This window comes from Poecilia formosa, unplaced genomic scaffold, assembly GCF_000485575.1.
Source record: "Poecilia formosa unplaced genomic scaffold, Poecilia_formosa-5.1.2 Scaffold416, whole genome shotgun sequence".
In the NCBI taxonomy this organism is placed as follows: domain Eukaryota; kingdom Metazoa; phylum Chordata; class Actinopteri; order Cyprinodontiformes; family Poeciliidae; genus Poecilia; species Poecilia formosa.
In genome coordinates, this window is record NW_006800355.1 from 38845 (window position 1) to 60376 (window position 21532).

The 21532-nt window shown below is 42.9% G+C and overlaps 2 protein-coding genes across 2 annotated transcripts in view; both read left to right on the forward strand.

Moving 5' to 3' along the window:
* Positions 1-19640, forward strand: LOC103155208 (clustered mitochondria protein homolog). Its single transcript, XM_016663359.1, has 27 exons — positions 1-33; positions 4486-4731; positions 4900-5071; positions 5819-5962; positions 6109-6236; positions 6340-6494; positions 6747-6872; positions 7775-7922; positions 7998-8090; positions 8169-8603; positions 9668-9927; positions 10011-10399; positions 11248-11349; positions 12387-12487; positions 12836-12988; positions 13082-13144; positions 14082-14326; positions 14411-14495; positions 14821-14974; positions 15085-15224; positions 15310-15390; positions 15480-15605; positions 16011-16132; positions 16229-16322; positions 16415-16549; positions 16631-16704; positions 17392-19640. Exons 1-27 carry the CDS (start codon positions 1-3, stop codon positions 17516-17518), a joined length of 4131 nt encoding a protein of 1376 aa, XP_016518845.1. The 3' UTR covers positions 17519-19640.
* An 824-nt stretch (positions 19641-20464) lies between these two features.
* LOC103155189 (lissencephaly-1 homolog) overlaps positions 20465-21532 on the forward strand; it is a 35906-nt gene continuing 34838 nt past the window's right edge. The window contains exon 1 of the mRNA XM_007576774.2: positions 20465-20687. The gene's annotated coding sequence lies outside the window, so the exon portion shown is untranslated. The remainder of the gene's footprint in view (positions 20688-21532) is intronic.

Sequence of the window (21532 nt, forward strand, 5' to 3'; positions counted from 1 at the left end):
ATGGCGGACAGGCCGCTTGGACTGAAGCAGCAGGTACCCTGTCAGCGGACTTTAGTCCTGTTTTCAGATAACCAGTCGTGTGACGGTACAGGAATTGAGTGCGTTTCTTGTTATATGTGTGCGATATAGCTAGCTGAGCTTGAAGGCACGTCACTGTGGCCTTTACGGGGAAGAGTCACTGCAGCGGCTAACTTTGTGCCGGGAGGCTAACTTTACTGAGGGTAACTTTGGCTAAGCTACCAGCTGGTGATTGTCTCCGGTTAAAAAACAAACAAACAAGAAAGCTTTTGTGCAGATCCATTTATCCAGCTGCTTTAACAGATTACAGTCGTATTATTATGGTAAGTAAGCAGCAGCAGCAGTCTGTTTTCTGCGGTGATTCAGGTGTTGACATTCTAATTTTTCTAGCCTGTAAGAAAACAAATGTCGGGTCAATATTAGCTTGTTTTACTGCTGAGGGACTCCTGCATGTTCCCACGGCTGGTGTAGTCTGTTTGTAGCTCCAAAGGGCGTGTGTTGACATTCCACTGATGCTTCAGGTTGTTTGGATGTGACAGTAATGAAACATCAGATTGTCCAGCTACACCGACAAACCTCTGGGCATGTTTCCTCGGCAGATGGTGGCTGTCATTCAGCCAGATGCTGACTGATGAAGCTCCCATCATCTCTGCGTGTGCTGCACGCAGGTTTGCTGGGGAAAACAGGGTGGAGCACATCGGAGGCGATGTGTTTCTAGGAGTACTCAGCAGCATGTGTCTGTCTTGGTTTCTCCTCTCTTTGTGTGCTTTGCCACTTTCGCTCAGAGCTCGGAAGGACTAGATCTTGGATGTCAAACATTTTCCTGTGCATGTGTGATTTATTGTCCCCCTACTCCTCCTCGCCTCTGAGGACTCTCCATCAGTCTATTAGTGGCAGCTATGGGCTTTTAAGGAAATTGTTTACTTTTGAAATCAGCATTCTGTGACAGAAATAAACACCAATCGTTGCTCTTCTTTCAGGTAAGAGGATTTGTCTTGAGTCGACTTTGCACGGTGATGGTCTTTGTTGGTGATCTAATCATATGCAGCCCAAACACAAATGCACACAGACTCCTGAATTTGCCTATTTATATATTGGCATGAATAGGACTGAACTTAACTAATATGCACGTTTAGATTAGATTTGAATTATTTTACAGTTCTGCTAAAATGCTTACAATTTCTGACTTTATTCCATGATCTAATTTCTGATTCAACCATCTGAATTTATACCATAATATCAAACTAAAACCTCTGTAAAATATGAGGTTGAGAAAGTCTGAAATTTTGAAAAATTAAAACAAAGAGACCCATGTTATGCCAGCTTGTTCGTACTGCAGTCAGACTGGTTTTGTAGATTTAAATAATAGAAACAGTCACATTTGTCCAGTTACCCTTCAGATACACATCAACCAGGCTTTTCCTGGCCAAAACTCATTTCCAATTTTCTTTCTGACATGCCAAATGTAGTTTTTCTTCTGCAGTAGGCGTAGGAGTTTTAAATTAAGCTAAAAATAAAGAAAATGCAGTCAGTTTTTTCACATTTCAACATTTGTCTTTCACCTTCATCTGCTTTTTCATTAAGCTCATAAAAGTTAATCCAAGTGAGATTTATTTGTGATGCATTTTAGGTCCAAAATTCTGAGTTTTGGATTTAATGGGTAAGAATATATTAAGACTTTTCAGCGTTTGACCCGAAATTCAAAGGAAAATTGACAGATATTGATGTTTGGCTGACTGACAGACTGCACCTGTTATTCTTTATGGTCTTATGTATGAAAGTTTATTTTGCTTTTGCATTGTACCATTAGATAAGGATAGATAAAGTATATGTCGTCCTCATGGTCCTGTTAGTTTAGAGGTTTCTCCTCACTGTTTACTAGCTGAAGACCATTACTTTCTCTCTGTATACTTTGTCACACCTTCCTGGTTGTGAAGTACCAGAAGTACATTTGACAACATGTGTAACTTTAGCAGTATAACTTATCAAATTGAGTAAACTTTGTCCCAAAAAATGTGAGTTTGGGGTGGGGGGAGGGGATTGTTTTAAAAAGGCATCAGTGGAGAGGTTTTCAGATTGTCGTCTTAGAAATAGGTCGACTTACAATGAAGGCCTTGTCCTTGTTTCCATTTCATTGGTATTTTGAATTGAATCACTCATGTATACATTTCTGGAAACTCTCCTTAGTTAACTTGAGCCATATTTACACGCCCAGAATTGATTTATAAATGGTGAGAAAATCAGTTTCAGTTCCTTGCATAGCTGACTGCTTTCCCAGATTTCCAGCTGACCCTGAGGAAAGTTGCTGGAATGTAAAGATCTGCAGCTGATAAATCTTTACATATTTGATCTTATCACAGACAACTTGGTAAATTTGAGCTTCTACTGATTAGACTTTTTGACAGGATTATCAGAGGATAAACTGTAAGTCAACCTAACCCACAAATGACTTTGAATATAACATTAGTCTTGACATAACACCTAATGGGCTCGACTGGCTTGTTGATTCTTGTTAAAGAAACAGGTTCCACCTCTAATAGACTTAATGATAATGTGCTTGGAGAGTCTGCAGGTTTAATTTTAAAACTTATCCAACCTGGTATCACTCCCAACATTAACTGAAATATTTAGAAAACCCTCCAGATGTATTAATTTATGCCAGAGCTGGGAAACGTGCCTGTCAGCTTCGATGTCAGACATTACACAAGTTCTANCCTAATCAAAGAAAAGATCATATTTGTGTTGTTCAGACAGCCATGAAAAAGTTGGAGTTGTGTCATATTTCTGCAGTGTGAACATAGCGACTGACGTATTTAGAATAAATTGCAGATCAAGTCTACTGTCATCTCCCATCTGGGTGGTAAATTTAGCATTTATCTAATAAAAGAACCAGCTGCAAGTGCATCCGTCTGTCTGTCTGTCTGGTGTGGAGGTAGAAAAGCAGTGGGCCGAGCACACGTCCCTGAGGAACACCTCTGTACACAGAGTTGAGGGATTACATTAATTAATCCCAAACCCTACCAACATTTTATCCTGCAGCATGTTATCACACTCCGGTGGAGACGATGCTCCGCTCTGGTACCGCATGAACACGGATCAAGCTACGCTGTAACACTCGACACCGAGCCCTCAGCTGCCTCTCGCGAACTAGCCGGTGTGACCTCTCTCAAGCTGTTGTGCTTGTTATTCAGAGCGTGCCTCCCTCCACCTTTTCAGCGCATTCATAGCCAGCCGGGGTCACCGTCCAGCTATGACGCCCCCCCCCTCCCCTCTGCCTTCAGTAACCCTGACGCCGTTAAACTCAGCAGCGAGCAAGGACGCGTTTTGCTGCCAGCAGTTGTGTCCCTGTGAGGGAAAGCAGTTGTCTGACAGACACATAGTTGGCCTAACCTTTGTTTAATTTAATGTCATGTTTATTTTTGGTGTGTTTGGGGGGAGGGAGGGTTTCGGGAGAGAAAGGTGCAGTTTGTGTATTTACAAGGAACGATGCCTTTAAACTTAGATGATTAGCGAAATTACTGACTTGGCAGCTGATTTAAATACTGACGCCTCTTTCTTTTTTCCCTCCCAAGGCCTCCTGGCTGAGCTGCTAGCAGTGTTGCAACAGTGTTTGTCTGAACAGGCCGCAGCTGGAAAAGCTGTTTCTAGATGAGCTGGTTACTTATTATTGCATTTTTGATATAATCATTTGTAGATTCTGCCTCTTTTTCTTCTTTTTCTTTTTGGGTCAAATTGTTAGTCGATGATTGAAAGTGAAATAACTAATATTTATTTAGTTTTACTTCAGGAGCCCAGAGATATTAAAAAAAGAAATGTTTTTCTTTAGTTTGTTGGCGCTTCCATCGTTTTTTTCTTTATAAGGTGAACAGTGAGATTGTCCAGAGCCGGGCAGCTTGTGAGCTGAGATGGTTTCCATGTCGTCTGATCAGCGTAATGGCTGCACCATGGAGTGCAAGAAGAAACGAAATGTGGAGGGTTGGAGAATGAGAAATATGCAGCAAGTACAAGAAAAACATGAGCTTAAAGAGTTCACCACACAGGAGCAGGTTTAAGTTTTTTGTGTGAAAAACAAAAAACAGTTTTCCAGAAAAGTATGGCAAAGGTGAATGAAAGGATGCTTCATACTTGACTCCATAGTCTAAAATTTGTCTTTCTTTCTTTGTATCCTTTCCTTTTATAGCCCTACATCTTCCTTTTTTTCTTTCCTTCCCTTTTTCCTCCTTTCCTTCTTTCCTTGTGACCTACCTGTCTTCATTCTGTTCTCACCTTCTTTTTACCCTACATCCTTGCTTCCTTTCTTGTGTCTTTCCTTACTCTCTCTCCTCGGTGTCTTGCCTTTTGTAGGTTAACTTTTATTATTTATATTTTAAGATGAACACAAGATGCTGGGAAGTCTGGAAAAGCACAGAATAGTTCCTAAAAGACTGTGGGAATTGTGGAGGAAGTGAAAAGTTGCCCGCCCGTTAGAAGAATTGCCTTCATCTCGGTGTGGAAAAACATTTCTGTTCCGTTTCTTTAACAGCAGGTCACAGCGCAGGGACAGCCATGGTGAACGGAGACGGCGCCCACACAGAGGAGGGAGAGTCGAAGCAGGACGGGAACAGCGAGGCGGACGGCGGCGAGGACTCCAACGAACAGGAAGTGATAGTGATCCAGGACACGGGCTTCACCGTCAAGATCCAGGCGCCCGGAACCGAGCCGTTCGACCTGCAGGTACAGATTAGCTCCTCGAATAGATAAAACCAGCAGCCGTCGTGTGTTGGATAAGGACGGCGGCTCATTAAGGGAGTCTGAGCGGGTTCTAAGTAAAATACCTCTTCGGAAACAACAGACAAAGTGATTAAGCCTGCTTACGCTTCCTAATCTCCGTTGTTTCGCCAGGTGTCCCCCCAGGAAATGGTGCAGGAAATCCACCAGGTGTTGATGGACCGGGAGGACACCTGCCACCGCACCTGCTTCTCCCTGCAGCTGGACGGGAACGTGCTGGACAACTTCGCCGAGCTCAAGTCCATCGAGGGTCTGCAGGAAGGATCGCTGCTCAAAGTGGTTGAAGGTGAGCGCTCACTTCCAACAGAAACCCGACTTTAACTAGACCCTCAGCTCCTTCTTAACTCGTAATGTAAACTCAAATATACAGACACGTTTGATATATTAGAATATTAGTGAAAAGTTGATTAAATTCACAAACTTCTTCACTTAGTAAAACACATTATATCGATTTGTGTAAACGTATGCAAGTCTTTGTTTCTGTTATGAGGATTTTCTGCTTATAGTTAATGAAAACATTTAAACATTTAAAGTTTGAATATTACGTAAGACCAATAAAAAAAACTTCAAATGGAGAAATAAAGGCTTAATGAAATATATGTTTAATACTAGCTTAAAGGTTCTTCTTCTCAAAAAGTACTTTTAATCTGACAAACTCGACTCACCAGGACACATATAATGATTTACTGAATGTGTCTACTTAGTATCATAACAAAGGCAGTCTGCAGACAATTTTATTCTGTCAATATTTTCAGTAAATATTGTAAATATTCAACATGCATCTTCACTGGGATCAATTTCAGTTCAAATTACACGGATTAAATAACTCAAATATTCATAATTATGTAGTAGAGAACCACTAAAATGGGTTGGAATAAAATAAATCTACACATTGGTGATTCTCAGGAACTTTTGCATGTACTAGATGCAACATATTGACACGAAGGAAACGGAGATCATTAAAAAGCATCATGAAGCGTGACTCAGTCGAGCACCGTTTCCCCTCTGCTGCATCTCATCCCTCGCTCTGCAGAACCGTACACTGTGCGCGAGGCCCGCATTCACGTGCGGCACATCAGAGACCTGCTGAAAAGCCTGGACCCCTCAGATGCCTACAACGGCGTGGACTGCAACTCGCTGTCCTTCCTCAGCATCTTCACTGACGGAGACCTCGGAGGTACGACGCATTTGAAAGTTGGATAAAACTTTCTTGCCGGTTTTATTAAAGGGAGGGATTCCTCCCCACTGTTGCCGTATGCTTGCTTGGGATGCAAGATTGCTTTATTCTTACTAACTCCTGGAGGTTTCCCCCTGTGTCTTAAGACAGTGGAAAGCGAAAGAAGAAGGGCACCGAGCTGGAGCAGATCGACTGCACCCCTCCGGAGCACATCCTGCCTGGCAGCAAAGAGCGCCCCCTGGTGCCCCTCCAGCCACAGAACAAAGACTGGAAGGTTTAAATCCGCCTCTGCTCCGCTCCATCTCTTGTTACGATATAACCCGAGTTTGTCTCGTTAGTCAGAAACCAAACATGCGTATCTGTGACTCCATCGACAGCCCATGCAGTGCCTGAAGGTCCTGACCATGAGCGGCTGGAACCCTCCGCCTGGAAACAGGAAGATGCACGGCGACCTCATGTACCTGTACATCGTGACCGTGGAGGAGCGCCACGTCAGCGTCACGGCCTCAACGCGAGGCTTCTACCTCAATCAGTGAGTCTGATTTTCATTCTCCCAGATCCTGCAAGCTCCTCCGACTGAATGCTGCCAGGTCTGTCGATAAATAGTCTTTCTTGCTTTGTTTTTGTGCAAGAACAAGAAAAGAAATTGTAGACTGGACTATAAAGACTGCATCACTGCTTTGTAATTTATCCCTAAAAATTGGTTGTATAGAGTTTCAAATTGATTTGCTGCGTAGGATTCGGAACCAGCTCAGGTTTCTGCCTCTTTGTTAATGACTTTCAGATCAACAACCTACACCTTCAGCCCCAAGCCAGCTAACCCCAGCTTCCTGAGCCACTCTCTGGTGGAGCTGCTGAGCCAGATCAGTCCTGCCTTCAAGAAGAACTTTACCTCGCTGCAAAAGAAAAGGTGACGATAACCTACTTTTAATTTAGCATCAGTCTCCCACATTTGCTTCAAGCTCTAATGGTAATCGTTCTTGCGTGTTTTACGGTCCGTATTACTAGCAAAACAAGTTAACACCTTTAGTCCTTTTCACTCTTTGAAGTAATTTGAAGGTATTGCTTTGTTTAACTAAGGCAGGGGAGTCAAACACATTTTCATTTTGGGCCATATAAAAAATATGAATGTTCTTAAAGGGCCACTTGTGCCAGAATGTATTGATAAAACCCATTGAACTGTTGAAATATCAATAAATAGCTGCTTGTTTCAGCATTCAATAAGAGTTTGTTAAAATGAAATAATATGAAACATCTTTTCACACCATCCAGAATTTTGTGATAGTTTTTGTGGGGTTTTTCTGCAACCATAATCACCGATTTTGTGTTGCTAATTTAGTCAATCACAAACTACAACTTGATGTCAAGTAAGGCTGAGGCAGCTGTCTCTTAAACCCAATTTTTTATTTTTTATTTTTTAACCAGTTTTGAGAAGAATTTGCAGTAAGATCAGGAACAAATGTGGGAATCTGTTGATTTGGTGTGAATTTTGTGGAAAAACTTGACGGACTTATTTGGAGTCTTAGAGGGCCACGTAAAAAGCTACAGCGGGGCCTGATTTGGCCCCCAGGCCTCGAGTTTGACACACTTGAACTAAGGGAATACTTCTAGAAAATGTGCAGGAGGCGTAACATCATAGTTATTAGACAGCATATTTTTCAAAAACTCCACAATGAGTAGGAAACCATACGTAGAACAGAGTGCTCCAACAACGTCTGCTGATTCAGATTAATGTGGACGTGTCGTATGAGAAGGTTAAACATGTGAAAAGGAGCCAAACAGCTGAGTCGCTTCACCGGTTCTCCACTGCAGGGTGCAGAGACATCCGTTTGAAAGGATAGCCACGCCTTTCCAGGTGTACAGCTGGACGGCTCCACAGGTGGATCACGCCATGGACTGCGTCAGAGCTGAGGACGCCTACACCTCCCGCCTTGGCTATGAGGAGCACATACCGGGACAGGTGGGTGCGGCGAAACCCAGCTGTGGACGATGTCGGGAGCTTCCATGGCGTAAATGTGTGTTGGTTTGCCTTCAGACCAGAGATTGGAACGAGGAGCTGCAGACCACCCGGGAGCTGCCGCGCAAGAACTTACCTGAGCGACTGCTGCGGGAGAGAGCCATTTTTAAGGTACTGCTGAGACTTCCTGGATGCTGGACGCAGGAGCAGAGTGTTTTCTGAATGTTTGTTTTTTTTTTTACTATATAGGTCCACAGTGACTTTGCAGCTGCTGCCACTCGCGGGGCCATGGCCGTCATCGATGGCAACGTCATGGCAATCAACCCCGGCGAGGAAACGCGCATGCAGATGTTCATCTGGAACAACATCTTCTTCAGTCTGGGCTTCGACGTGCGGGACCACTATCGTGAGCTCGGTGGCGATGCCGCCGCCCACGCTGCGCCGACTAATGACTTGAACGGAGTACGTGCTTACGGGGCGGTGGACGTGGAGGGTCTCTACACCCTGGGCACAGTGGTAGTGGACTACAGGGGGTACAGAGTAACTGCACAGTCCATCATCCCAGGGATCCTGGAGCGAGAGCAGGAGCAGAGCGTCATCTACGGCTCCATTGATTTTGGAAAGACGGTTGTGTCTCACGGCAAATATCTGGAGCTGCTCGATAAAACCAGCAGGCCACTGAAGGTCAGGAACTGTCGTATTTACTCTGTTTGGTTTTATCGAATGAATGAACGCATTCTCCAAATACTGGATGCAATTCCTTATATATAAAGGTTGTATATAAAGGTTTAATATCTAAAAAACATTTAAAAAAATCTTTGTTTTTTTTAACCCATCTCTTCCCTGTGCTTTTGTTAAGGCCATTACAAGAACAGACATTTTGTTTTCTTTTATTCACGGCTACAGGAAGAAGAACAAAATTATTTCTCACTGACGTTTCACACGTCATAGTCCTAGAAAATCTTACTGGGTTTCTCAGCTTGGACATCAGAAATATGCATCAAGAACTCCCAAGTCAGGGTTAAAAGAACAGAATGATGATAATTTGTTGTTGCTCCCTTTGAGAGAACAAACTTGTTCTTGTTCAATATTTACTTGGAAGAAGAGTTATGCTGTCTGCCTACTTGTTGCTCTCTGGCTAGTTGGCTATTGGCTGCTTTTTCAGTTGCCCGTCTGCTACTTCTTGCGTTTTTGGCTAACTAGTTATCTTTCTCTTGCTCTTTTTGGGAAGCTAGGTATTACTTTTTTGTATTCTGCTGTCTACCTGTCTAGACACCTCTCTCCTGCTTTATTTGGCTAGCTATTTATCGCTTGTTTTTTTGTTAGCCATCTGTCTTGATTTTTTTTCTTGCTAGCCATTTCTGTCTTCCTTTTTCAGCTAGTTAGCCATCTCTCATTTTGTTTCGGCAAAAACTTGCCAACTCCAGTTGGTCACACTTGCTAGCTATCTACCACTCCCTGAAACATTACCTCATTTTACCTCATAAATATGTTGCTACTCTTTGCAAATTTACCCTAATATTTGTTCAACTTCCTGTAGAGTCTGAAAGGAAGTGGTAAACTGTATCGGCACTGAGCTGACAGTAGATTTTCCTGCCTTTTTATTTGTATGCTCAGTTATTTAAGAAAAGGAAATAAATATCTAACTAAAAGTCTGTTTTCTGTAATGCCTGTCCAATGTTTTAACCTCTGTTGTTAACATTGGTATCACTGGCTTATTAATGTTTTTTTTCTCCTGTAAATTCCAGGTGCAGCAGCACAAAGTGCTGAATGAGAAGGAAGAGTCAGTGGAGCTGTGCTCCTCCGTTGAATGCAAAGGCATCATTGGTAACGACGGCAGACACTACATCCTGGACCTTCTTCGAACCTTCCCTCCTGACTTGAACTTCCTGCCTGTGGATGGAGAGGAGCTGTCTGCAGAGAGCCAGCGTCAAGGTTTCCCCCGGCAGCATCGTCATCGCTTGGCTTGTCTTCGCCAGGAGCTCATCGAGGCCTTCGTCGAGCACAGGTGGGCGTCGCTCTGCTTTTCCGGAGATTCTATCTTCCTGCCGCTAACGTTTGAATCAAACTATTTGTTTTGTTCCTCTTTAGATATCTTCTTTTTATGAAGATGGCAGCGATACAGCTAATGCAGCAAAAGGCAAACAAGGACTCTAGCAAAACAGACGTGCCCGCCATTACCGAGACCTCGGCGACAGACGGCGGCGTTGATTCCACACAGACTACCGCTGCACAAGCGTCGGCAGACAGCACAGACCCGACAGACAACAACAGCACCTCTGCTGCCCCACAAATGGCACCTGAAAGTGAAGAAAGCTCCTCAAAGCCCACAACAAACGGGCCTGTGGATCCCACAGGCACCCAGAATGGGGAATGCAGAAGCCCATTGGAGGGTAAGGAGCTTGAGGAAAGTATTCCAGGATTAGCCCAGGCCAAAGAGCTGGCGGAGACCTTAGTGTCCGAAGATGGATCCGGTATGGGTACGTCTAGAATCGTCCAGAACAAGCTGGGGCCAGGACAAAGCAGAAAGAGCTACTCTGGTGGATGGGTTCATTGATTAAAAGCAAGGAGAACCAGACAGTAACTGGATTTATTTGCGACGACAGTAGCAGAGTATTTTAAAAACGGATAAACGTAAACAGAACTCTGCTGTCCGCCTGACTAGCGGTCCCTGCTAATGTCCTGCCTGCAGTTGGGGAAGAGTTCACATCTCCAGCATGTGAACCCTGTACAGTACAGATCTGACCCTAATGACCTAATCAGTGGTTGTGGTGCTTAACCCAAAGTGATTTGTGATGGTGCTTTATTAAAACAGCCTGATCTAATCAGAGGTGTCTGTAGCTCAACTGGTGGTGGTCCAGGAGTTAAACTGTAGGTGTCCAGTCCTCCACACTGGCGTCCTGCAGGTTTCAGATGAGTCTCTGCTCCAACTCGGCTGATTCAAACGGTCCATCCGTCTCCCTCAGCATGTCAAACCTCTGCAGAGATCTGCTAATGAATCAAACATTTGATTCAGAAGTGTTGAACCAGGGAAAGAAGGAAAACCTGCAGGACGCCAGCCGTGACGTAGGCCATGTCTGTAGTAAGCTGCAGTAAATGGATTTGGTCGACGTTTCAACTTGCATTGTTGTTTGCTGAATAAAACTGTAGCAGAAAAGCATCTGCTTCAGAAAAAAAAAAAAGGGAAAAAGTCAGATTAAAGTGTCTGTTTTAAACTTGCTACGGACATGGCGTGAAACACTGAGCGGTTCAGACGAGCTGTTACAATTTCTTTTTTTGTTTTCATTGGTGGTCTTTTGTTAATTTATTTAAATCTGCTGACAAACAGATCCTAAAAGCCGCGAGGTGGTTCTGAACGCCTGCAGGGCCGTGGGCTCCATCAGCAACACTTCGTTTGATATTCGCTTCAACCCCGACATCTTCTCCCCAGGTGAGCATGAAAACGGCATTTGACTGGCTGGAGAGGGAATCTAACCTGCTCAGGTTATCTATAAATCAAGTCCTGAATTCAAACTGAAAATTGATTTTTAATTGATTTCCTCTCGCAGTCGATTAGGTGGTTTTAATCAGTATTTCATGAAGTGTTCTGGTTATTTTTCTTTTTACACACTGAGGTTGCTTTTTATCAACACTGTTTGGTTCAGTGCACATTTATTACCACAAAAAAACAAATATCAACCTAATAATATCACTCAGTTGCTTTAGTAAACCAGTTGCATAAATGTGTGTAAACAAAGTCACTTATACTTTCATTCAGCCATATTCTTAATGGTCTTCCTTGATGAGCTTAACAAATAAACTGCTGCTGTTTGCAGACGCAACACAAAAACTTGGCAAACTTCATCACTGTTTAAAATTATTTGTTTTTTGTCTTGAAATGTAAAATATAGCGGTTCTAGTTGCAAGAAATACATGGTTTCTGTTTTAAAACTTTCTCAAAATATTACATTTAATCATCTCAGTTTAAAGCCTAAAACATTACATTGAAAATTTAGATCTTAGGTTTAATTTTTTATTTTTTAATTTATTTCTTTTTTTATGTAGTCACATCTTAAATTGATAAACTTATTTCTTCTCTTAAGTCTTATTATGTCCAATAGATGCTTCTTTGTATTTAATAAGGTCTGGCTTGGAAAACTTGGATTTTCTCAACTAAAACCTTTTTTATATGTAGATTACTTTGTAAAAGGCTGCAAAGTTGTTTGGCTCAGTGCAAAAGCAACTGAGCCAAACAACAACAAAAATGACCAGAGTTGGATGTTTCATTCTTACATAAAATAAAAGTTATGGGTCTGTTGTTTTTGTCATCTTCTCTAGTAGATGTAGGTTTTAAATCTGCTCAAACATGTTTTTTTTTTTTTTTTTTGAGCCCTCCTCGACCACCTCACGTTCCGGTAATCTTCACACCTCTTTCATTTGATGAAGTCTCATCTGACGTGGTTGCGTGTGCTTCTGCTGTTGAATCAGGGGTGCGTTTCCCAGACGACACGTTGGAGGACGTCCAGAAGCAGAAGCAGCTCCTCAAAGACGCCGCTGCCTTCCTGGTCACCTGTCAGATCCCGTCTCTGGTCAGCGAGGCTCGCTGGTTTCCTCGTCTCTTTGGTTTATTTTTGTTACGTTTTAATAACGGGCTTAAGAAATCGGTTATTAAATGGGTTTTGTTCTGTATTTAGTATTAACTAGTCTGGCATTGGCAAGTCTTTCGCATATATTATGCATCAAAGTTGGCCCAGATGCCTATAAAGTAGTGAAATCGTCCTGTATTTCACTGCAGAATGGAAATGTAACTTTATCTTCACGTGGCTTTGTGATTAAAAGAGTCCAGATAATAAAACTCAGCTTGATGAACTCAGTTTATTAGAATGTTGTTAAACTTTCAGACAAATCTAGAAATCTGCGTGTGTTTTATCGCCCAGGTTAAAGACTGTTTGGACCACAGCACTCTGCCCATGGACGGAGCCACGCTGACGGAGGCCTTGCACCAGAGAGGCATCAACGTCCGCTACCTGGGGACAGTCTTGGAGTTTGTGGACAAGACCCCCGCCAAAGCCCAGCTCGAGCATTTCTACGTGAGTCCGATTCCACAATCGGAACCATTTTCACCTCAGTTGCAGAGAATTGTCGTGTTAAAATGTTAAACTTTTTTCCCCATTTTATCACAGAGGATAGGAATCGTTGAGCTGATCACAAGGTGTGCAAAACACATCTTCAGGACGTACCTGCAGGTTTGTAGCTTTTCACACATTTTCTATCTGCTTAGAGGGTTGGTAAAATGCACGAATGCAAATGCATTCATTCATGTCAATCTATCAAAAATCAGCGAACGTGAATGATGAATTCTGTCCACATTTAAAGAAGCAAAGATATCTGTATTTGAAGGATTTAGTCTTTTAGAACGATTTCAAGAATTATAAGAAAAACAGCAACTGGTAAGAATAGTCAAGGGTGAATTAAATAGATTGCTGTGCTAATTTTCACTGTAGTTATGATGGGAAGTTTTATCAGGGAGAAACTGAATGTTCAGAATAGTTTCTAAGCTGATGGATTCAACATCATGTCACTGCCCTCTACAAACGACGTCACTTTTTATGAGAGGAAAGCAAATTCCACTGAGTTTATGCAATATGTAGCCTACTCTGTGCAATAAAAGCCCAAAATAATCAGATAGCTTTGCTCAAATATCATGCCAGAGAAAGCAAACAAATACGACTGATTTAGAAAGATAAATAGAAAATCTTCAATAGAGACTGACTGAAATGACTTTCTGTTCAATTGCTTTAATGTTTTCGATTGTAATGTTAAAATTAAGATTTCTGAAGCAAGATTCTAATTTCTTAACTTGTCTGACGTGACATTCACGCTCACACGTTTGCTTATTTTAAACGTTTCTTGTGGAAAAAAACAAACGCAGAAGTTGCATCTACTCCTTTCCCCCAAAGAGAAGCAGGTCCTGGTTCTGAGCTCTGACCATCAGTTCACTCAGACCGGAAGGTTATCCGTCCTGACTCGGTTCAAGTCTTGAACCCTTTATATACAAGAGGGAAACCTAAAGCGTCAACAAGCTGTTCTTGTACAGAAAATCTGTGAACTGAGGGTAAAAGTCAGATCTCATGACGCTCACGAAGTCATTTTGAAAGGACCGAACGTTTTCTTCCCCTGCAGGGCGTGGAGCTCTCGGCTCTCTCTGCTGCAGTCAGCCACTTCCTCAACTGCTTCCTGAGCTCCTTCCCCGACGCCGTCGCTCACCTGCCTCCCGACGAGCTCGTGTCGCGTCGCAAGAGCCGCAAGCGTCGCAACAGGGTCCCCGGCGGCGGTGACAACACGGCGTGGGCCAGCCTGACGCCCAGCGAGCTGTGGAAGAACATCGCCACCGAGGCTCAGAGCTACTATCACTTCAAAATGCAGTGGTGGGTCTCCTCTGTTCAGCCCTCGGCTCCCTTCGGAGGCCTGCTGCGTGCAAGCTGACTTGTTGTCGATGCGTTTCCCTCTAGCGAGAGCGTCGACCAGGTTGTGGAGAAGTACGGCCTGCAGAAAACCACCCTGCTCAGAGAGATCTCAGTCAAAACTGGCATCCAGGTAACGGTCACGGTTCCTACAAGTTGGGGAAGTTTCACTTTGGATTTCAGGGTTTTCCAAGTCAGGATAAGTTTGGGAAAAGTACTTGAATTTCCTGACTTTTTTTTTTTTTTTCCTTTTGTTGTCTGAATGCAGCATCCTTCCTTCTAGTATTTCCAGCACGTATAAATGTCATGAATTCACAGTAAACTCTAATGTCTTGTATTTCAAAACAAACGTTTAGAGCTGAGAAATGGACCCTTGGGAAAGTTTGACATCGACCCGAGTTGTAAAACGTTCTCTTACATTGGTTTTGATTGAAGAATTTATTTTGCTCGATTTCCAGATCCTGTTGAAGGAGTACAATTTCGACAGCCGTCACAAGCCGGCCTTCACGGAGGAGGACATCCTGAACATTTTCCCCGTCGTCAAACACGTGAACCCCAAAGCCTCCGACGCCTTCCACTTCTTCCAGAGCGGCCAGGCTAAAGTTCAGCAAGGTGACGCCCTCCTGCCTGCCCCTCTAGCAGAATCTAGCGGGAAACAAAGAAGATAAAGGCAGTTGCTTTTATGCAAGTCTTGTATTTAACATGCATTCTTCTATTTTCAGGTTTTCTGAAAGAAGGTTGCGAACTGATCAATGAGGCTCTGAACCTCTTCAACAACGTTTATGGAGCCATGCACGTAGAGATCTGCGCCTGTCTACGCCTGCTGGCCCGCCTAAACTACATCATGGGAGACCACCCTGAGGTCAGCAAATAAACAAAATCCACCTTAACTCTGTTTTGTTTAATTTAACCTGCAGTTTATACTTTTTTTTTTAATTCATCTGCAGGCTCTCAGCAACCAGCAAAAGGCGGTTCTGATGAGCGAAAGAGTCCTCGGCATTGAGCATCCCAACACAATCCAAGAATACGTGAGTCACCAGAAAGTCCGACTGCTTCTGAACGTTTCACCAAGATTTGAGAGATTTGTGAGCTGGCTGTTTCTTGTCGTCTCCTTCAGATGCATTTGGCTCTTTACTGCTTCGCCAACGGCCAGCTTTCAACCGCCCTGAAGCTGCTCTATCGGGCTCGTTACCTCATGCTGTTGGTGTGCGGGGAGGACCACCCAGAGATGGCACTAATAGATGTAAGAGCATTCGTTGCTACGTATCCAGAACCTTGCATTCGGTCTGAGCTTGATTGATTTTGACAGAAAGAAAGGAGAAAAATGCCAACCCTGAGATGTGAAAGTTGGTGGAGATTTGCATCTGTTATTTAGCCAGAAAGTTTTTCTACAGAGTTTTGAAAAACTGAATGAATTCACGTCACACTTTTCAGACTTTTAATTTGTGGAAAAACGTCTTTAAAAGCAAGTTGAATAGAGGCAGAATGAGGCATTTTGCTCACCAGTTTGTGTCGGCCCATTACACAAAATCCCAATAAAATACATTGAAGTTTGTGGTTGTAATGTGACTAAATCACATCATTGAATTACATTTTTTTGGAGGCATTTTAAACCCTAATGTCTCTCTTCTTGTTCTGTGTTTTGCAGAGTAATATCGGGCTGGTGCTTCACGGAGTGATGGAGTATGATCTATCCCTGAGATTCCTGGAGAACGCTCTGACCGTCAACACAAAGTATCACGGAGCTCGTTCCCTCAAAGTGGCTCTCAGGTGAGCGAAGACTTATTGCAGCAGTGCATGCAGAGAAAATGGATAATTAAGTTTCTTGGCGTCATTTTTAAAAAAAATTTGCCTCGTGTTTTTCAGCCATCATCTGGTTGCCAGGGTGTATGAGAGCAAGGCAGAGTTTCGCTCGGCTTTGCAGCACGAGAAGGAGGGCTACACCATCTACAAGAACCAGGTGGGTCCTGCAGAGGTTCACACGCTGGCCTCCACCCCTCCCGTCAAAGCGAGCGTCTTTATATTCTGCAAATATTCCCCCCTCCCTCCCAGATGGGCGAGGCTCACGAGAAGACCAAGGAGAGCTCAGAGTACCTGAAGTATCTGACCCAGCAGGCTGTGGCTCTGCAGAGAACCATGAACGAGATCTACAAGAACGGCTCCAACGCCAGCATCATGCCGCTGAAGGTGAGTGCTCCGACTGCGACACCTTCTGCTGTGGCTGGAGAAAATCTGCGTTACTGAAGTGTCGCCCTGTTTTTTTTCCAGTTCACCGCTCCCAGCATGGCCAGCATCCTGGAACAGCTCAACATCATCAACGGCATCATCTTTATTCCACTCAGGTAAAAGTCAGAGAAGACGAGCCGAGACTCCGAGGAAGTCTGTGTCTTGGGAAGGAATGGAGGAGAAATGAAACATTTAATGACAAACGTCACATTGCTATGATAAAATGAATCAATCTTATTGCATGTGGGATAAAACGGACGCCCCCGTGAAGCCTTTTTGTTCCCATTCCCAGCCTTCACTAGAAGCCAGACTGCTGTCTTCAGATGGAGTTAATGTGATTTAAATAAAATAAACCGCTTGAGTTGCAAAGCGTGTAAATGTGCAGAATATTGTTGTGGAATAGACATGTTTAGCAATTAGTGACCCGCGTTTGCTGTTACTTACGCGTTTGAATGTTTAATCTTAACAGAACATGTACTGCAAACTTTTAATGGTTTTGAGACGTAGAATAGAAACAGGAGCGTTTGAGACGCCTGAATTTTCAAATTGAAGGCAAATATGTCACGTTAAATTCTCAGACGCGTGAGAATCGGCCTTACTTATTTAGCAATCTCTTTCTATTTGATTAGCTTCACCAAACCCAACTGGGTGAACGACGCATCTAATGCAAGACATGACGCCATGTTGGACTGGCATCAACTTGAACGCCTCTTATTGAGAATAATTTGGATAAATAACATGGGAAGAAATCTTAAAGCAGGACGAATATAAACTAAATCTACTTGTGTCTTTTTCCTTTGTAGTCAAAAGGATCTGGAGAACCTGAAGGCAGAGGTGCAGAGGCGGCAGCAGCTGCAGGAGCTGGGAAAGAGCGAGGAGCCCGCAGAGAGCAGCCCACTCGAACTAGAAGACAAAATCCCTGTCGATTAACTTCCAGCAGCTCCAGGCACGGCTGCTTTCTGCTTAAAGAAAATAAGAGAGGAGAGAGAGGCTGTGACGCGACAGCCAAGCGACGGAGCCTGTGGACCTGAAAACTAAGTAAATCAGCTTTGAAATAAACAGGGTGAGGGTGGGGTCAGAGAAGTCCTGGGAAGACAAACCGTATGGACTGTAGGACAAACGAATGCAGAGCAGGGGCTTCCTACAAAGTAGGAGAGGGAGGGAGCAGAAATTACAAATGACATAGATTCAGTGTAAAGGTGCAATCAGAGTAAAACTGGGCTCACGAAAGGCGTCCCTGACGAGTGTCGGCTGCTTAGACAAATTTACATTTGGAAAAGAAACGGCTGCAGCTGGAGGAGAGAGACCAAGAATGACCATGACATTATGTACCAGAGCCTTATCTGCCATATCATCACCCCGAAACCACGCTTCTTTTAAGACGCCTCAAAGGTGCTCCGAATGAAACGGCACCGAGCCTGGCCAAGAACTCAGGCCGTGTTACCACTGTGCACGAACAGACCCGAATAAAGGCAGTAAGCCAGAGATTCGTTTCCAACGGGGGCCGCAGAATGTAAACTCCCATCTTTAAGTCACTTTGTAGCAATCAGAGTTCATCCGTAAACCTCCCCGATCAGTCATGGGTTTAATTTGTTCCGTCGTTTGTACGTGCTTCGTCCCAGGACGGGCGCTTTGAACCGATCACTTCATTTGTTTTAATTTGGTGGGGTTTATTTTGTTTGGGTTTTTGTTTGTATGTTTTTAATGTGCGTTGATCATCAGTAAATTTAAGCCATGTTTGTTTTATGGAAAATGTATAGAAATGGGGAAAGGGGATGTATAGAGATGTATAAATCTTGATTGGATCTAGTTGGTGTTAAGGGAAATCACAGATCTCGAATACGTCCACTTTAAGCCGTAGATATATCCAGATATAAATATAAATATATACTAGCTGTGTTCAATCTTTTATTTTTACATTCAAACAAAACAGAATATACATGCATGTGTGTTTGACGGTGTGCGTCTGTGTGTAGTCTGACCGGAAAATCTGCCGAGCAGGACTGTTTGCTTTCCAAATGTTTTATACCTCCGCACACGTGAAAGCTGTTCAAACGCTGATGCATATTTTCTTAAAACATTCATGGCCACCAATGTTGTTGTAAATCTGCTTACGTATGAAGTTGGTTGCTCTACTCATCACCGCACAAGGTCTCACTTTTGGACTGTGTTTTTTTTTTTTTAATGTTGTTTTGTTTGTTTTTATTTTTGTTCTGGCTTTCGGAGATTTAAAAACTAGCCAAGGTTGAGCGGCACTTTTCTGGTGCATCTGCATGACCAAAAGAGGGCAAAGAGCAGGTATGATGTTGCAAAAAAGAAGAAAAAAAAGACTGATAAAAATCTGTTTGTATACATGCAATGTTTCCCATCTATTGTAATTTCCTTACATTGTTGCAGTGTGTAGATGTGTGATTAAAGCAATAGAGAGGGGATGCTGGAGTTTTTGATTGTTTTGTAGAGAATGTTTTTGTACATGGCACAAAACATGCAAAATGGACTCCCCTTGAGTTTAAGATAAGCTTGTTCAGAAGTAAATGTCAAGCTCTTCACAATGAATCCTTTCCCCTAAAACTTGCCTCAGCAGTTGCAGAGCCTGTACGTGCCTCTTGTTTATGTTCTTGAATTGAACTTGGGTCATGGTGGGTGAACTTTAGCAGAATATAAAGCTAACATTTCCCTCTTCTTTTTTTCCTCCGGGTCTTTTGAATTAGTTTTAACTTTAATTTGAGTTTGTTCGTGTACTTTGTCAACAGTAACACCAACACTGTCCACAAGGGGGCGCCAAACATCCTTTTGTTATTTTGAGGGAATAATAAAGACTAAAAACGTGCTGCAGGTGCACAAACGCATTGTTTCTTTTTACAGAACATGATGGATGAGTTTGAGTATAAATTGATTTAATCACCGTTGGACTACAAATCCATACAGAAAACACTTAAAAAATACCATATATGCTGTCACTTGGCCTGAATTGGAAAGCTTGTGTGGATGTGTGTTTGAGTATTATGTCCAAGCTGTTTTGCCATATTCAGCGTACAAAGTAAAAAAGATTAAAAAAAAAGACCTTTTCTGAATAATTTTTCTCTGTCATTGAAAGCTTTTCTGAACGTGTAGTGGCTGAATCCACGCTCCATGGCTGTGTGTCTGGTATTTGTGTGATGCTCTTTACATACTAACCTAATTTTTTTTTTTTTTTTTTGGTCTGACTTCTTTTATAATAAATAAAATAATTTAGCTAAAATTTTGCTTGGAGTTTCTTGCACCGTCTTATATCAGTACACATGTACACATGTAGCAGCTGAACAAATTGTTTTACTGAGATGAGATCTAAACTTGAAAAAATGAAACGCTTTGGCAGAGTTTCTCTTTATTTTCATAATTACATTATTTTTTCAGTGTTCAATTTAAGAGTATCTAATTCGTAGCAAAACTTTTCAATTGTAATACTGAGAAATGTGTAGGAATTCAGGTTTTATTTGTTAGTTTATATATAATTGTCTGTTTTTTTTATGCACTTCTGTAATGTGCAAGGTGGGCAAATCTTGTTAAAGAAATAGAAAACAAGTAATTATTTCAGGAATCTTGTTAAAAGTTAAGAGAATATGAAACCAGCTCTATGATACAATACTAAAAATGTATTCCACAAAATCAAATTGAAAAATAGGAGAAATATTGGTTAGAATTAACCAGTTAAGAATAAACAAGTAAGAAATATTAAAACTCATTTGTAAAACACAAATAAAACAACAAACTCAAGTAGTAGGTGACAACAATTCCCCATTTAATACGTTTTGTTTTTGTGCAAGGAGGAAAGAGTTAATGCCTAGATATAAAAATAATAAATAGATTTTCTGTTGTCAAGGGCGTGCGCGCTCCCGTCGAGCAGTGAACGCGACCAGGCTGCGCGCTCCCTCGCCAAGGCGACTGCGGTAGCGCACAGAAAAAAAAAAAAACAAGCGAGTCGAAGCTGAGGAGACAAGACGGACCACAGTTTACCTCCACATCACAAGATCACGTTTTGGAGCAGGAAATCTCACGCCCTGCCGGGTCGTGTTAACGTCGGAGACGGCTGACGAGATCCACCGAGGAGAATAAAAGGGTGAGTGCTGTTATTCCCCGTTTAAAGCAGCGGCCACAGTCGAAGGAATGTGGCGTTAGGTGGGGAAAATGACGATGTGGCTGTAATTGTTGCACCTCCTTTTTATGTCTCAAAATGGCGGACAGGCCGCTTGGACTGAAGCAGCAGGTACCCTGTCAGCGGACTTTAGTCCTGTTTTCAGATAACCAGTCGTGTGACGGTACAGGAATTGAGTGCGTTTCTTGTTATATGTGTGCGATATAGCTAGCTGAGCTTGAAGGCACGTCACTGTGGCCTTTACGGGGAAGAGTCACTGCAGCGGCTAACTTTGTGCCGGGAGGCTAACTTTACTGAGGGTAACTTTGGCTAAGCTACCAGCTGGTGATTGTCTCCGGTTAAAAAACAAACAAACAAGAAAGCTTTTGTGCAGATCCATTTATCCAGCTGCTTTAACAGATTACAGTCGTATTATTATGGTAAGTAAGCAGCAGCAGCAGTCTGTTTTCTGCGGTGATTCAGGTGTTGACATTCTAATTTTTCTAGCCTGTAAGAAAACAAATGTCGGGTCAATATTAGCTTGTTTTACTGCTGAGGGACTCCTGCATGTTCCCACGGCTGGTGTAGTCTGTTTGTAGCTCCAAAGGGCGTGTGTTGACATTCCACTGATGCTTCAGGTTGTTTGGATGTGACAGTAATGAAACATCAGATTGTCCAGCTACACCGACAAACCTCTGGGCATGTTTCCTCGGCAGATGGTGGCTGTCATTCAGCCAGATGCTGACTGATGAAGCTCCCATCATCTCTGCGTGTGCTGCACGCAGGTTTGCTGGGGAAAACAGGGTGGAGCACATCGGAGGCGATGTGTT